Genomic DNA, 17948 nt, shown 5'->3' with positions numbered 1-17948 from the left:
TTAACAACTGCTATGAAGAAATGGTACAGGTGCTTTGAGAGAGGGAAATTAGGAAAGGCAATGCTAAGAAATTAATTCTAGCTCTAGATTTGAAGGATGAGTAGGAGTGATCTAGGCAAAGAGAGGAAAAAGTATTGTAGGCAAAGAGAACAGCAAGGTAGAAATCCCTGAGGCTACTGAAATTTTTTTTTTCCTGGTACAGGTGCAGTGACTTTCTTCTCTGGATTTAAGGTAAAGAATGGTTAGGCTGAAGAGCCAAGACTGCTCTCCCCACTTCACACACCTGCCTTTCAGTGATTAAGAGGTAGTTCACCAACTCAGCGTTATTTACAAGAATATATAATAATCATTAATACATCTTCTTTGGGGAACTTGTGAAGGTCCAGGAAAGAAGCCTCTAATCTCTGATTCTCTCTTCCTGCTTTCCATAGCTAAAACAAAAAGAGGAAAAATTTACTCTCTTCATTTGAGTAAAAATTTTAGATAATAGTTTTCTATATGGTATATTGTGCTTCAGAAATTATTCTCATATATTTTTGGTCTTCTTTTTGAGTCATAGATGCACATAATGGTTAACTAAGAAGCTTAAAATGTCAGAAATTAGGTCTTAAAAAGTAACAGTTTAGACTAGCCCTATAAGGATGCAGAGGACCACACTGAGTCTAAATACATTCCATCCCTTCCCCCAGGTGCAGGAGTTGCATTATGGTCCACTGGGACTTTAAATGTTACAACAGAGTGATTAGAGGGACCGAGGATTTCTCATTGCTCCAGGAATGTCACTCATCTCCTTCTTGGCAATGGAGAAATAGGGCAGATTATCTGTTTTCTTCTTTCTGGGAAACCTGATAAAGCATTCTTGTTGTCTCAGATTTCCCAGAGGAGAGAGATGGTTAAAATGAGAATTCCAAACCCCTTTGGCTTATATAATAAATCCTTCTGTTGGTTCTTGAATGAGTCTTTTTTACATAATTTCCCCCAATTCCTTTGATAGTTTCCTAAACCCAGTAAGGTATCAGTAAGTATGTGTTTAATTGACTGTGAGCTACAGTTTCAAGTTCTATTCTTAAGCCTGTATTGTTTTTATTAACTCAATGAATATGCATCACCAACATGGTTAAATTATCATTCTGTAATTAGACTTTGGGGATTAAATGAACTCTATTCTCACCACTTCCAAATGTGTGTTTTAAATTACTTAACCCTCATTTTCCCCCTCTGTAAATAGTGATGACACTGTACTTACCCAAGGGCCTGTTGGTGAAGATTAAATGATTATCAGTGTAAAGGGCTCACCACAAAACTGGCATTCCAAGCGGTAGCTATTATTAGTATTGCATTGAATATACTTCTTTAAACCCTAAAAGGGTCTTTTAGTTAAACTTTAAGGAACACTCGGTTAATGTATCTTCACAACTAGAAAATTGTAGCCAATTAGCATGACCTTTATTTACATTAGCACTAAGAAGAGAAGGTAGAATTGGAAAGACATATTAAAGTAACCTTTTTTTGGCATATGTAAATAATTTATAGTACCCTGTCTTCTGCTTATATATTAAGTTATTTTGATACAATTGTAATCAGAACAGCCACAATTACTCAACTTAAGGCCAGATCATCCTTAATGTATTTTTTCCATGTCTGTCCACCAAGGCTTACCTTTGGGCAGTAAATTTGATTAAGTTTAGACTCAAGTATGTCAGGGGTTTAAATACAAAAATGCTTCAGAATATATAACCATACTAAATATTTATTTCTTAAGGTGATATAAAGGGCCATTTGAAATCAATTAATCTATCAATGAGTGGCTTTCTTTTAGTGAAAAATAAATCTTTATTTTTTTTTTTCTGGGGGTACCTGGGTGGCTCAGTGGTTAAGTGTCTACCTTCAGGTCAGGTCATGATCCCAGGGTCCCGGGACTGAACCCTGAGTCTGCTTCTCCCTCTGCCCCTCCCCTCCCTCATCGGCTCATGCTCTCTCTCAAATAAATAAAATCTTTTAAAAAAATATTTTTTTCTGTTTATCAGAAAAAAAGTTAGAGAAACAAAGTGACTGACTAGCAATGGTTTAAGAAATTCTTGACACATTTATGGATATTTTATGATTACCATGCATATACTAACAGAATATAAACATTCCTTTAGCTATGGGGACTAAACTGGAGTAGAGCAACTTCCTACCTTAAAATAGCTTAAAAACTTAATTCCTAGTTTCACCATCAGTGTTTATTTAACTTTGCCATCATCTTTCCTTGTATAATTTCTTTTAAGATGTTGTTTATTTGTTTGCTTGTTTATTTATTTATTTAGAGAAAGAGAGAGTGCACGCGCTCTGAGACTGAGTCCCATGTGGGTTTGATCTCATGACCCTGAGATCATGACCTGAGCCAAAAACATGAGTCTGAGGCTCAACTGACTGAGCCACCCAGGTGCCCCAATTTTCTTTATTCTTTCAAAATAGGTGGTATACTGACTGAGAGCAAGGTCCCTGAGGATGAATGGCTGGGACTGAATCTGTTTGACCTTTACTTAATCTCCTATTCTCCTGGGGTTGACAGAATAAAATGAGACAATGAATATAAGGCACTTAGCGCTTAATAAGCACTCAATAAATTCTATATATCTACCTAATATGGCCACAGAAAAATTAACATAAAGTCTCTAGTATTTTCATTCAAATAGCCTGAAATCACTTGCCAAATAGCTTGGGGGAAAGGAGAGTGATAAATCCCAACAGAGGGGCTTACATTTAGGGAATTCCTAATTACACTATTTTGTTTGGGGAGGACTTGGTTCTAGAGTGAACTTTGATGAAACAAGTGAATTAAATTGGTGAAGAATTTCTTAACTACTTACCTGTCATTTATAAAGCAATACAGGAGATAAAGGATAATACAAGACATAACCCTGCCTTCAAGAAACATAGCACTCAGGGTACTTAGCTGCAGATAATATAAAGTGACTTGGGTTAAACAAAATAGAACAGGCATTTATTAAAATAGTACTGAATAGGCCCAAGATCCAAGTGTGGAAGCTATGAAGTCAGGAATAATGCCCACAATCATAGAGCAGAACTGTTGTAGTGAAGTTGTCAAGGCACCTCCATTGGGTCGAGGTAGTGCAGTTCTCACTGCAATTCTCAGAGCGACTTGTGCCCCTGAATACTTCTACCTATCCACTGCCATGGCTCCTACCTTTCTTGGACTGGGTTTTCTCACAGTCGCTGGTTTTCATGGCACAGATTTCCAATTCAAAGTTATAGGATTGGTAGCACCTTGGTCTTGCACCCACTTTCTAGTTGCATGTAAGGTTGAGAGAATGAGTGCGAGGCTTTTACAGCGTCTGTTATGGGAGGTTGGCTCTGTTTCATAAAGTAGGGGATTCTTCCAAATCTAGTGTTCAAATATGGGCAGGCAAAGAAAATAATAAAATCCACTGAAAGCATACAGTTCAGCAGGTAGTATTTAACAAATATAGAATTCTTAGAAATAAATTATCTATAATACAAAGAGGAATATATTAATTTTACGTTAAGGATATAAACAAAGAAACTATGTATAATAGCCAGGAATGGGCTCTACAATCAGACTGATCTGGGTTCACATCTCATCTTAGCCACTCTGCTCACTAATGAAGACTACCTGACTACATTCTTCACTTTTGTCTATAGTTCTAAATGTGATCTAGGCTCTGACAATGGGATACACTTGCTGGAGACCTGAATTCAGAACTTGAGAGAGACGTACAGCACAAAACACCTTTTATTAGTACAGACTACCTGAAAAGCAATGTGGTTTTGGTCTAGCCACTGGAACAGTGGCCCTTTTGTTCAGCGGGCAGTCGTAAATACTCTGGCAAGAACAATGACTGCCTTGCCAGCACAGGCCCCAGCTGTGATTGTAGGAATTCTATATAAAAGCTCAGCCTAAAGTCTGTTTCCTCAGTCTTGCCGAGAATTCAGTAAGCCAAATAAGTCTCTTTCTGTTTAAACTAGCTACACTGGATTCTGTTTTCTTCAGCTAGACATTCACCTGTTAACCTGCGTATCCTTTTGTAAGTTATACAACCTTTCAAAGGTACCACATCTTCATTTGTAAAGAAGAAATAATACTAGTAGCTGCCATATGAGGAATTTAGATGAGATCATGTGTGTATATACATAGCACCATGTCTCATACAAAGTAAACATTTAATAAATGGTAGTAACTATTATTGATGATGTTGATCATGATAACAATAAATATAATAATCATGGTACTGGCTGCAGTGGAGGTGGGAGCAGGGAAAGAAGGTAAACTCTGGAAGCTATCATGAAGAAAAAGGTACAAGATTTGCAAAAATAAATCAACAGTATTAAAAGCCTACTGAAAGGAAAATATCTTCAAGTGGTAACACAGGGAGCTAGATTCAGGATCTGAGAAAAGTCAGTCTGAGTTATAATTCATTGGGCTGCAACTATCTAACAAAACAACATGAGTCTTCTGGAAATGCTTCAGGGAAGGTCTGTGGGTGTATTTATGCCTCTGGCTTATGATGTTCACATCAGGTTTCATGAGGTGAGCTCCAGCTTTCACTAAAAATGCTAAGAAAGCCACAAATGTGGCATTTTCACTTAATTAGGATCAAGTATAAATTGAAGCCCAGCCAAAAAGAGCGATTTTTGTTGACAGCACTATTGGCACCTTTCCTGAGTCTAAAGGAGAACCAAGTAAACAAGTTTGTATACCCACCACCCTTCCCCCATGAGATCTGCCATAGAAAAATTTATAATATACAATGAGAACCTAAACTGCATTTCAGTTTTAATGGAAAATTTCAAAGCAGGAAAAAAAAATGAGCATTAGAAACACAAAAGAAAGTGGCCATTACTTTCAGGAAGATAAATACACACAATGCAGGGTTTTGAGCAGAGCCTCATCCAGCACTCTGTCTTGAATGGCTTAGGAATTAATTTAGTCTTTAAGAAAACACTCCACCTATAAGAACCCATAATGGGAATCAGTTTCCTTGTAATTGCTCCTTCTTGTTCTTTGAGTTGCAAGCTGAGCCTGTGCCAACACATCCTAAATTTTATACCTGTGCTTAACACATGGTCAGATGGGTTAACAGCTCATAAGCTCTGGGCTCATTTAGCTACCCAGTCAGCTTAATACAGGTGAGGGGTGGAAGCCTTTGTGTTTAATTTACCTGGGTTTGGCATAGTATTTATTTTGATGTATACAGGACAAAAATCTGATAAGGGACTGAGTCTACTGCTAAAAAATTTCTCCCCAAATTCTCTGTATCTAAAACTCGAGATTCCAAAGTTACCTGTTAATTCATGTGGAAATCTTGATCACTGCCAGGATAATATGGTCTATCCACATTCTACCTTTTGGACTAGCATTTACGAAGGTATACATACACACTTCATAAACTACTTCACTTTGTACACCATGTGGGAGACAGCCTAATGGTGCCTTGAGGGGAATGAACAAAACAGGCAGATTTTCACTTGTGAGATTGGGAGATGCTAATTTGAGAACACTATGAATTGGGCTTCCTTTCAGTTTGCCCACTTAGGAACAATAAAATAATGGTTTCCTTTTCAATTAAGAAAATGTACTCACTTCTAATGCCCTTTGGTTTCCTTTTACATTAATGTTTTTGAAATCAGGATATATGTAAAACCATATCAAAAGACTTTAAATTTTATATTTTCTATAATGTAGTTATTCAACTTCTATGAATTTACCTTTTAAATTATTGTTACTCAGACTCTTTGAAATGATGAAAGTGTTCTATATACTTGCACTGTCCAATATGGCAGGAACTAGTCACCCATGGCTGCTGAGCACATGAAATATGCCTAGTGAGACTGAGGAACTGAATTTTTAGTTTAATTAATTTAAATTTAACTTTACATATTACAGAAGAGCCATATATATACATACATACATAAAATCATGATTGTATTTAATGATAAATAGCTTCAATCAAACACAGATTATAACATTATTAAAAATAGCAACACAGTGGAGTTAATTTGTATTCTACAATTGGGAACTGGTTAAATAAATTATGATTCATCCACATGTGGAATACTATACAGACATGAGAAATTATGAGAGGATTTCAGAAAATAAGATATTTGTGATATGTTATTACATCTTTAAAATGAGGTTGAAAATTGTGTATGTAGTTAAAAACTGAATATGTGTATGAAAAAGGAGAATTCCAGCTTAAGATGGCATATTTACCTTTCCTGCCTTACTCGAATCTCATAGAAATAACTATAAGAAGAAGGAATGGTAAAAATCCATAATAGCACTATAAATTACAGGAAAGTATTACATCAATGGGCGAGTAATTTTGAAAAATGTACAAAAGTTAGAATGTAGATGAGGTTATGTAGACTGAGAAAACCAAAGAAACAAGTTTTCCATGACAAGTGCAACAGAGAGGGCCGATCTTTCCACTAAAGTCCTAGAGTAGTGTTGTCTTTACACCTGCAGCATTAGCATCACCAGTAAATGTGAAAAATGCAGTCTTGAGCCTCACTTCAGACCCATTTTAGTTAGAAACTGCAGGGATGGGGCCCAGCAATCTGTGTTTAGCAAACTCTCCAGGACATTCTCATGCTCACTCAAGTGTGAGAACTATGCCCTAAAGGACTCTTTTTGTTCATTGTCATCACCTGCGGAGCTTTTAAAATGACTTGATTCAATAGGTCCGTGGTGTGGCCTGTTCATTTGGATTTTTAAGGACTTCCCAGGGGGTCTGATGTGCAGCAATGTTGAGAACCAATGCCTTAGAGAATTTTCAGACTCAGGAAGTTCACAGAGTAGGTCCACCATGCCACCACCAGACCAGTCCCCTTGCTTCTCTTACATCTGGCTGTGGTGACTGCCCCTGAGATAATGCTGGAAAAAGGCTCCTTAAACAAATTGGGGGCTGCCTGTGTTCCTAGTTTAGATATTGGGCTGAAGAGAGAATTAGTACAGAGCCCCCAGATAGCCCTGGGTACTGCTACAAATGGAGGGAGGAAAAAAGAAAGATAAGTTGTTGTTCCATCAGATCCTTCTAGGAATGAAAGGGTAAAATAATGTAAGGTGCTGAAGCCTCAGATGAGCCTTGGTTCCCTGTGAAAGATCTTAGCCCACTCTCCTAAAGGGGGAGGCTGAGCTCAGCATGCCCAGTTCTCCTCCTGCCTCCATTCTCCTTATTCAGGGAAGAGGCTGACTATGAAAACAGCCATGTAAAAGGGCTAAGAAAACCCACATCAGTTCAGAAAACCTCTATCAGTACCTTGTTGGTCAAACTAACCCTTTACTTACAAATACGAATGGACTACCAAGATCAGTAGACTTACAAGAAAAACCATCAGCATAAAAAAGGACCACAATAAATAAACATACATCATCACAAAAGGAAATAGAAAGATGAAGAGAGCAGAAGAAAACTTGTAAAATAATTTAAAATGGTATGCTTAAATTAAAAAGAAGATTCCATAAGAAAACAAGTGACTATGGAAAAACGAGTAATCAAAGAATAAGAAAGAGTTCTTAGAAATTGAAAACAGGATGGCCAAAATAGAATACTTATTAGTAATAATTTCTTTAGAATAAAATAAATATTAGTAATCTGGAAGATAAAAATCTACAAATTTTATTTCGGAGCCATGGCAGATAAATGTTAGAGACCCAAGGTCTATCTGTGGGAATTCCAGAAGGAGAAAGTAGAGTCTACAGAAAAAGAAATTAAAATTGTGAATAAAAAATAAGGTTTCTCTTTGGGGGAAACAAAAAGCTTTAAATGGAAAGGGCTCAATATTCTCATTTTTCATACTCAATATTAGAGTGTGCCCTTTATATCTAAGTCACTTCTTCACTTTCTCATAATGGAAGAATTGAAAGAACAGATGTCCTAAAGTCCAGATACACAAGATCACAAATATTATCTTCACAAGGTGCCAGAGTTTCTAAATACACATCCGGCACTTGTTTATTGTGAAAAGGGAATAATAATTGTTAAGCAGTGATCACATTCCAATCAAGTATCACACAGCAAGGAGGGGAAAACAAATCCTCCTCTTCCACACTGCTAGATACAATTCAAGAAAACACCAAAATGGGACAGTGATGCAAATTAAATTTGCATGCAGTAACACCACAGAAAATTTGCAATGCTCTTTGATTTTCTCTAGATAAGTAATTATGACTATGTCTCACTGGAATGTCACAGGAATATTTTTCTAACTTGAATAATTCTAGGATCACCTGAAATACTTGGTAGCGTCATGATTTAACATTACCAACCCACCCCCACCCGGCCCCGCACACACAGACACATGTGCACATACATTCTCTCCTGCTGTGACGATTCTTAAAACCTTAATGAGATCAAAACCCTCAAGGGAGTTCTAAATTTTTTAGAAAGGCAGGAAAATGTGGGGGTCTTAGTCTTAATCCTCACACACCCAATGGTAAGAGGTATTCCCGTGAGGAAACTCTGAGAACAGAAAGATTGCTAGCTAAATAACAACAGACCATCAACAAAACACACATAGAATCTACTTAAAATCTTAGCCAGCATGCGATTTTCATCTTTTCCTAAATAGCATTGCTCCCAGATGTATATGCATATGGGATCTGCATCTTCACAGAAACCAGTGTTCACCTAATTGTCCTTTAACTAAAGTCCTACATATTTTTGCTGGTGCCAAGTAACCATCAAACCAGAGCTCCTTAGAAATCATATAATCCCATCACTTGCCCAATGCAAAAATTCCCTTTTTTCCAGAAAATGGTCTACAGCGTTCAACAACCTGCTGGATTTTCACCAGCTTTAACTGCTATGAACTTTTTTTTTTTAATATTTCAGTCCAAAATTGCCTTTTGGCATCTTTTGTCAATAGCCTAGTTTTGCCCGTCTGCTCTCTTAATAGGAAATGCTGTAAGTTTTTGAAAACAGCTAACCCATTCAAATACTGCCACTCTCCCTGGGTATCTGTTCCTCAAGGTAAATGTACTGGTAAATTTCTTCTACTGGTTCATTATACTCCATGGTTTACTTATCATTCATATTTTGTTTTTTCTGACTGCTAAATATCCCTCTTAAAACATTGGGACTCTAACTGAACACAATATTCCAGCTGAAATTGATAATTATAACAATAGTGGTAATAAAGATAACAGCTGCTATCTATGAAAATATCAGTACCAAGCACTGCACAAAGATCTCTGTCCTGAGTATCTCATTACCTTTACGGTATTTGCAGTGTTGTAGAGATAAGAAACCATAGCTTGAAAAAGCTGAGTGACCTGTCTGGTTAGCTTGAGAAATCAATACCAGAAAGCTACCTGTATTCAACAAATGTCCTCTCATCCACTATACGCATTAACTCAGAATCCCATCCAATCACTATTTCCTCCGTGATTAGGTATTTTGAATCTAATGATATACTCTAAGGTACAATCAATTTTCACATTAGGAGTGGAAGAACACTTCTCCTTTCCTCTAAGTTCTTAAAAATCCTATATGTATATTTACTAAAATATTGACCAGTACATAGCATAAACTATATCCAAAATATATTAACCTGTGACATAGTAAATATGGATTCAATACCTTAATCTGTTTACATGTGTCAATCTATATTGACTTCTTTAATAAGGAGTATTTTAAATAAAGTTGTTGAAAGAAAATAGAGCCTTTATTCCATCAATAACCTAACAGCAAGTTGTTTTATATAATATCTAAATTGGAATTCAGTAAGACAACCACAGGTACATTTCTATTTCCTCCTTTCCTAAAGCATGGTGAGTAACTCCAGGAAGAAGGAGACCTGTGCCAACACACTCTCACACACTCATAGGCACATTTACTACATTGATTGCAGAAACTTGAGATGGTCAACAGGTGATGATTTCCTTCTCTGGTCAGTTTAAAATATCAGTAAAATCACAAATGAACTATATTTTAAAATGGACCATACTTCCATTTCATCTAAGTACAAGTGTCAAAGAGCTTTTAAATCTCCCTCTTTGGATTCTGAAGCTAGCTATTAATTCCTTTTCCCTGTGACAGAAGTAGAAGAAATTAATTTGCATTTCACATTGTAGGCACAGCTGACTGAGACATTCTGTTAGTCAGTAGACAGCCCTGCAGATAATGAGACTTTACTCAGAATGTAAAAACAAGAGCTGGAATAAGATCTACAAGAGTTGAGAAGGGCAATGTTTTGAGCCTCTCTTTGGCTTACTAGATCTCATAGTTTGGTCAAATCTGTGGTAGTACGGGAATCCTTAAATATAATAAAATCAGTGCTATAATAGTAATAATTAATTACCAAAGTTATTGCTCATTAGGTGTCTACCATAGACCAAGCAAAGTGCCTATCTTCTTTATTAGTTCATTTAATCCTCAAACAACCTGATGTGGTAGGTATTATTATTCACATTTTATGTATGAGGAAACTGAGGCATGGATAAATCGGGTGACTACCCTGACACAGTGTAGGTGATCAGCTGGCAACAACTGGTTTCTGATGCTGCCGCAAGGGCAGTGTGGGATTTTTTTTGGGGGGGGGAATCCTAAAAGGAGATGGCTGACTGGCCATACCAGTGAACACTTGGCAAATCCATGTGAAGTTGTCTATGAAAGAGCTGCTGGGAAAGTTCCATACTCTCTAATTTGCTATAGGTTGCACCAAGGCTGAGACTGATGGAAAGACCAACAATATTGAAAATAAGAGCATTAACCTTATTCTCTGAGACACTGAGGCTGTTCAGTCCAAGTCACCCAGAGATGGGCTGAGAAAAAGCACACCAACAAATGAGGAAGAAAAGAGAAACCTTCGGGTTTTTGGAAATGTGAGCAGCCTGTCAGTAGATCTAGTTGAGAGAATTCCACACTCCCTTTCACACAAGTGGTTCACATGTCCCAAGTGGGGAACCTGGAAATGGGGTTTAAGAATGTATAAGATAGTCTTACCCTTCTAAGGAGGGGAGAGAGGCCATGTAGCTGATACTGATATTGGGCAGCTAATCTAGCTCAGAATGTAAGAGATTAGCCCTCTAACAATTCCCATTTCAAAGATATATAATATTTTTCTTGCCCCCTTTGCATTATTTTTCATTTCTGGGTAGAACATATTAAATAGCCTTGAAATTCTAGCCCAATCCTAATATTCTTTCACGCAGAATCAAGTTATATTATTTTCTCTGACATTAAACAAATATACTAATTGCTGACATAGGGACAAGGTAATAATGATTTAGTAATGCCACTACTAAGGCCATTTGCATTTGAAAGAGGTAGGGAAGAAGGGCAGTAAGGAGGGGAAGGAGGGAGAGAAGAAGAAAAGAAAGGAGAAGGAAGATAGAGGCAAAGAGGGAGGGGAGAGGGTAAGGGAGAGGGAGAAGGAAAATAAATGAATGTCTAGATTTTGCTTAACAGAAAGAAATGATTAAATAAGGTCAAATGTTAGGCATGAACTTCAGAGCTACTTGTTTAAGGGACAGGATCCTAAATTCATTTCAATAGGCTTAATTAATTAACTACCTCCTTATAATAGCAAGACCTGCACATCATATACATTATTAATATAACACCATATTTCATTATCATTCGTATTCATTCATATAGCAATGATTTACTGTCTGGCTAAATATGAATAAGTTCCAATTTTTTGTAAGTATAGGATATTTTCTTGGTTTCTATAATAGGGATCTTCCTATTAATCTGGTCCCTACAAAATCAGTGGCTTTAAAAGTTAAGCCAGCTATGAATTACTACATCAGCACAGAACCATTATTCCACTCAGTGGATGCATGATCTTGGGTAAATCACTTTATCTCTTTGAGTCTGTTTCCTTAGATGTAAAGACAGGAATATTAATACTTAACTATAAACTTTTAGTTAAAAATGCTCACAAAAGACAAAGAAGGTCATTATATAATGATAAAGGGGTAAATTAATCAAAAAGATATAACAATCATAAACATTTATCCAACATTGGAGCACCCTAATACATAAAGAAACTACTAACAGAACTAAAAGAAGAGATAAACGGAATACAATAAGAGTTGGGGACTTCAATAACCCCCTTTCAACAATGGCTAGATCATCCAGACAGACAATCAATAGGGAAACAGCAGATTTGAACAACACTACAAACCAAATGGACCAAACAGACATACAGAACATTCCATCCAACAGCAAGAGGATATGTATTCTCCTCAAGCATGCACAGAACATTTTCTAGGATAGATCATATGTTAGGCCACAAAATAAGTCAAAAAATTCAAGAAGACAGAAATTATATCAAGGGTCTTTTCTGACTACAAAGGTATGAAACCAGAAATCCATAACAGTAAGAAAGCTGGAAAATGCAAAAATGCATGGAAATAAAACAACCCTGAACCACCAATGATTAAAAAAGAAATAAAAAGGGAAACAAAAAAAAACTTAAGACAAATGAAATAGAAACAACATATCAAAACTTATGGGATACAGCAAAAGCAGTTCTGAAAGGAAAGTTTATAGTTACAAACACATGTATCAAGATAAAAGAAAGATCTCAAATAAACAACCTAACATTATATCTCAAGAAACTTAGAAAAGAACAAACTAAGCTGAAAGTTAGCAAAAAGAATGAAATAATAAAGATAAGAGCAGAAATAAATGAAATAGAAATAAAAGCAATGAAAAGACAAAAGTATAAAAGAAAAAATTAAAATTCAGAGTTCATTCTCTAAAAAGATAAACAAGATTGATAAATCTTTAGCTAGACTAACCAAAAAAAAAGTGAGCCCCAATAGATAAAATTATAAATGAAAGAGAAGACATTACAACTGATACCACAGAAATACAAAGGATCAAAATGACTACCATGAAGAATCATATGCCAATAAATTAGAAAACCTAGAAGAAATTAATAAATTCCTAGAAACATACAATCTATGAAGACTGATTCATGAAGAACTAGAAAATATGAACAGACCAATAACAAGTAAGGAGATTGAATCAGTTCTCAAAAACTTCTCAACAAAGAAAAGCCCAGAACCAGGTTTAAATAAAAATTGTCAATCCTTCTCTTCTTTTTTTTTTTTTTAAAAGTTTTTAAAAAAAACTCTTCTAAAAAGTTGAAGAGGAAGGAATGCTCTCAAACTCATTTTACAAGGTCAGTATTATCTGGACACCAAAGTCAGATAAGAATACTGCAAGAAAATTACAGGCTAATATCCCTGATACATATAGATAAAAAAATTCTCAACAAAATTTTTCTCAGCAAAACAAATTCAACAGTGCATTAAAAAAATCATAAACCATAAGCAAGTAGAATTTGTCCCTGGGATGTAGGGATGGTTCACTATATGTAGATCAATAAATGTGATACACCAAATTAATAAAATCATCTCAATAGATGTAGAAAAAGCATCTGACAAAATCTAACATCCTTTCATGATAGAAATTCTTGAAAAATTTCGTATAGAAGGACTGTACTTCAACATAATAAAGGCTATATATGACAAATCCATAGCTAACATCATACTCAATGGTTAATGATTGAAAGTGTTTCCTCTAAGATCAGGAACAAGACAAAGGTACCCACTCTCAATGCTCTTGTTCAGCATAGTACTGAAAGTCCTAGCCAGAAAAATCAGACAAGAAAAAGAAATAAAAGATATCCAAATTGGTAAGGAAGAAGTAAAATTATTTCTGTTTGCAGATGACATAATCTTATATATAGAAAACCCTTAAAGACTGCCAAAAAGCTGTTAGAACTAATAAACAAATTCAGTAAAGTTGCAGGATACAAAATAAACATACAAAAATCAGTTGCATTTCTATATACAAACAATGAACTCTAAAAACAAAACAATCCCATTTAGAATAGCATCAAAAACAATAAAATAGGAATAAATTTAACTGAGGAGGTAAAAGATCTGTACAATGAAAAGTATAAGACATTGATGAAAGAAACTGAAGATATAAATAAATGGAAAGATAGCCTGTGTTCACAGATCAGAAGAATTAATATTATTTACATGTCTGTATTACCCAAAGCTACCCATAGATTTAATGCATTCTCTATCTAAATTCCAATGTATTTTTACAGAAATAAAACAACAAACAATCCTAAAATTTGTATGGAACCACAAAAGACTTTGAATAGTTAAAGCAATCTTGAACAAGAATAACAAAGCTGGAGGCATCACACTTCCTGATTTCAAACTATACTGTAAAGCTATCATGATCAAAACAGTATAGTTCTGGCATAAAAACAGACACATAGACCAATGAACAGAATCAAGCGCCCAGAAATAAACTCTCACATATATGGTCAACTCATCCATGACAAGGAAGCCAAGAATAAAATGGGAAAAAATGGGGAAAAAATAGTCTCTTCAGCAAATGGTGTTGGGGAAATGATATATACTAGCAAAAGAATTTGTATCAGGGAAATACAAATCAAAACCATAATGAGATATTGCTTCATACTTTTTAGAATAGCTTTTATCAAAAAGACAAGTGCTAGCAAGGATGTGAAGAAAAGGGACTCTTGTGCACTGATGGTGAGGATGTAAATTGGTACAGATCCCATGGAAAACAGTATGAAAGTTTCTCAAAAAATTAAAAGTAGATCTATCATCCAGCAATCCTTCTGGGTAAATATATGAAAGAAATGAAATCTCTATCTCAAAGAGGTACCTGCTCTTCCACGTTCATTGCAGAATTATTTACAATAGCCAAGGCATAGAGAAAACCTAAGTGTCCACTGATGGATGAGTAGGTAAAAAAAAAAAAAGTGATATATGTATACAATGGAATATTTAGTCATAAAGGAAATATTGTCATTTGTGCCAACATAGATAAAACTTAAGGGAATTTTTTAAAAGATTTATTTATTTATTTGCACGGGGGAAGGGCAGAGGGAGAAGAAGAGAGAGAATCTTAAGCAGACTCTGTGCTGAGCATGAACCCCAATGCAGGGCTCTATTTCAGGATACTGAGATCATGATCTGAGCTGAAACCAAGCATCAACCGCTCAACTGACTGAGCCACCCAGGCATCTCAAAACTTAAGGTAATTATACTAAGTGAAGTAAGTCAGACAGAGAAGACCAATAATGTATGATCTTATTTATATGGAATCTAAAAATAAATACTGAAGTCATAGAAATAGAGAATAACTTGGTGGATGCCAGGGGTGGGAGTATGGAGGAGATAGTTGAAGGTGGTTAAAGGGTTACAAGTGTTCAGTTAAAAGATGAATAAGATCTGGGTATCTACAGAATAGTGGCTATAGTTAACAACTCTGTATTGTATACTTGAAAGTTGCTAAGAGAGTAGATCATTTCTCAACACACACACACACACACACACAAGGTAACTGTGAGACAATGGATATGTTAACTAACCTTATTGTGGCAATCATTTCACCATATATATATATATATATATATATATATATATCTCAAATCATGGCATTGTACATCTTAAACTTATACAATGTTATATATATCAATTATATTTCAGTAAAGCTGGGGAAAAAAGTCTATTAATAGGGTAACTGTGAATTGAAATAAGAGATGTAAATGCCCCTTTATTAAAACTTAAACTTTCTAAAAGTCTGAAGAATTATGTTAATTTTAAAATATTCATGTCAGAATTACAATTTAATTACATTAAACACCTGGGTGTTGCTTGTGTCCTTAGGCATCTGTTCTTTAAAACAAAAAGGCCTTTTTTTTACTTACCTGAGGGGGTTGTAAACAGCTCAAATGGAATAAAATCAGTGAAAGTGCTTTAACTATGTACAAAATTATGATTATTTAAAATTCCACTCAAATTTCATCATGAAAAATTCTCTTACCATAAAAAGTCAATATTAGTACATGGCAGCCTACTTTGAAAAAAACAAACAAACACATCCTTACACCAACAATTTGAAATAACCAAAGAATTTGGACTTTGAAAAATATTCTATACTTAAATTGTATCATAAGTTATGAAAATGCAAAGTTATCCCAAACATACATAATCATCAAAATCCTATAAACCAATTTCATTAAATAGTTCTTTATTGTAAAGATCAAATGTGAAAATAATGATGAGTTGGGAATACAAATAAGAAATCAAGTTCTTAAAAAAATGTATGTAAATTTAATTATCCCTGAAAGCTTTTTTTTTTTTTTTTTTTAATGGGCAAAATACCAGCAATGTGCCATAAATGCTTGTATTTCCGCTCGGAGCACTGAGAGTTGGACTGCTTGTCACAGCTAGAGCTCCTCATAACAGCAGAGAGTATCCTATCTGCACAGCAGTCAAGTCACTCATTATCTAGAATGTTGGATATAAAATCGTCAGCTTTCAATTGTTTGGTGGGATGAGCTACGAAGACACTGCAAAGAGCTGACGAAGAAAAGAGATTCAAAATCCTATCCCATCTCAAATGACCTCCATGTGTGATCTCCAAAAAGGAGACAGGTTTTGAAATCAATGTTTTTGCCCACCCAACAGGGTAGGTGATTGAGTCATCAAGAAGGACACTGAAACTGCCGCCCAGAAAAGCAACAACACTGTAAAACAGGTCAGCACAGGAAAGAAAATAAACATGCACATATACACCAGTCTTGCTCATCATATGGCGTTCAGCAAGAATATAAAATAAATTTTAGACACCGAAAACAGTCCCTCGAAACAAAAAACATTCCACCACGGGCACCTGGGTGGCTCAGTCATTACGTCTGCCTTCGGCTCAGGTCATGATCACAGGGTCCCGGCATCAAGCCCCGCATCGGGCTCCCTGCTCTGTGGGAAGCCAGCTTCTCCCTCTCTCACTGCCCCTGCTTGTGTTCCCTCTCTTGCTGTCTCTCTCTCTGTTAAATAAAATCTTTGGGGAAAAAAAATTCCACCAATCCACACTCTGTGAATTTTTTTTTTTAAGATTTATTTATTTATTTGACTGAGAGACAGCGAGAGAGGGAACACAAGCAAGGGGAGTGGGAGAGGGAGAAGCAGGCTTCCCACTGAGCAGGGAGCCCCATGTGGGGCTCGATTCCAGAACCCTGGGATCATGACCTGAGCTGAAGGCAGACGCTTAACGACTGAGCCACCCAGGCGCCCCTCACACTCTTGTGAATGTTTTAACTGGTCCAGAGGCCACACTGATTTTGCAATTGCAAATGTTTATGAGAGGCAAAGACAATTGGGATTTCCTGTGTCACCCTGCCATCACCACCTATTTTTCCAACCATGTTGCAGCTCTATGCACCAATTCCATACTTAAATACCTGGAATAGCACTTGGTCTCCTTCCAGGGACTTAGGGTTTTCCTTTAATTGCTAGATTATATCTTCCCTTATATATTTCTCCTACGGATTTAAAGATGAGACTAAGAGGTTGGCAGCATCACTGAGGAAAGATACTGTATCTCCCTCTACCAGATTTACTGTGGTAGCAGGACCTTTGCAGGACCTGTGATCTGGACATGAACCAGAATAACCTTAAAGCAGAGTTCAGACTAGCTGCATTCTTAGAAAAACTTACAGCTTTCAATTTCCAAGGTGCAGTTTTGTTCATCCAGTGGGTACCGCCTTAGGTCCATCATGCAAGCAGCTGTGGTTGTGATTCTAGAAGAGAAATAGCGATGATATACACTGTTAGCTGGTCCATGGCTGGAGTTGGAAAAATTAAATCCAAGTATCAAAGATGGCAGAACTGGGCCTCTAGGAGACTGACTTAGCCAAAGTTCTAGCAAAAAAGGGTGCTACAGCTTTGGATAACCATTTTCCTTTATAAGCCTCAGGCTGATTTATTAAAAAAAAAAAAAGACAGAACTAAATCAGTGTTTTTCCAGAGTGTGGTCCATTACCTACTTGTACCCAAATCACCTGGGGGTGTTTGTTAAACAGGAAGTTTCCAAGCTTTGGAACATCTTGGTATAGGGAAGGACGGTCCT

General features: G+C 36.1%; 1 protein-coding gene across 3 annotated transcripts in view; it reads right to left on the bottom strand.

Moving 5' to 3' along the window:
* Positions 1-17948, bottom strand: part of GABRB2 (gamma-aminobutyric acid type A receptor subunit beta2) — a 253324-nt gene that overhangs the window by 112555 nt on the left and 122821 nt on the right. For all 3 annotated transcript variants that reach the window (XM_073890315.1, XM_025867088.2, XM_025867089.2), the window contains exon 6: positions 17537-17619. In XM_073890315.1, the coding sequence (XP_073746416.1) occupies positions 17537-17619 (83 nt within the window). The remainder of the gene's footprint in view (positions 1-17536; positions 17620-17948) is intronic.

Source organism: Callorhinus ursinus, unplaced genomic scaffold, assembly GCF_003265705.2.
Source record: "Callorhinus ursinus isolate GAN/ISIS: 27379988/994484 unplaced genomic scaffold, GSC_fseal_2.0 scaffold3, whole genome shotgun sequence".
NCBI classification, from domain to species: Eukaryota; Metazoa; Chordata; class Mammalia; order Carnivora; family Otariidae; genus Callorhinus; species Callorhinus ursinus.
The sequence above is the reverse complement of the archived record's forward strand: the minus strand, read 5'-3'. Positions and strand labels throughout refer to the sequence as shown.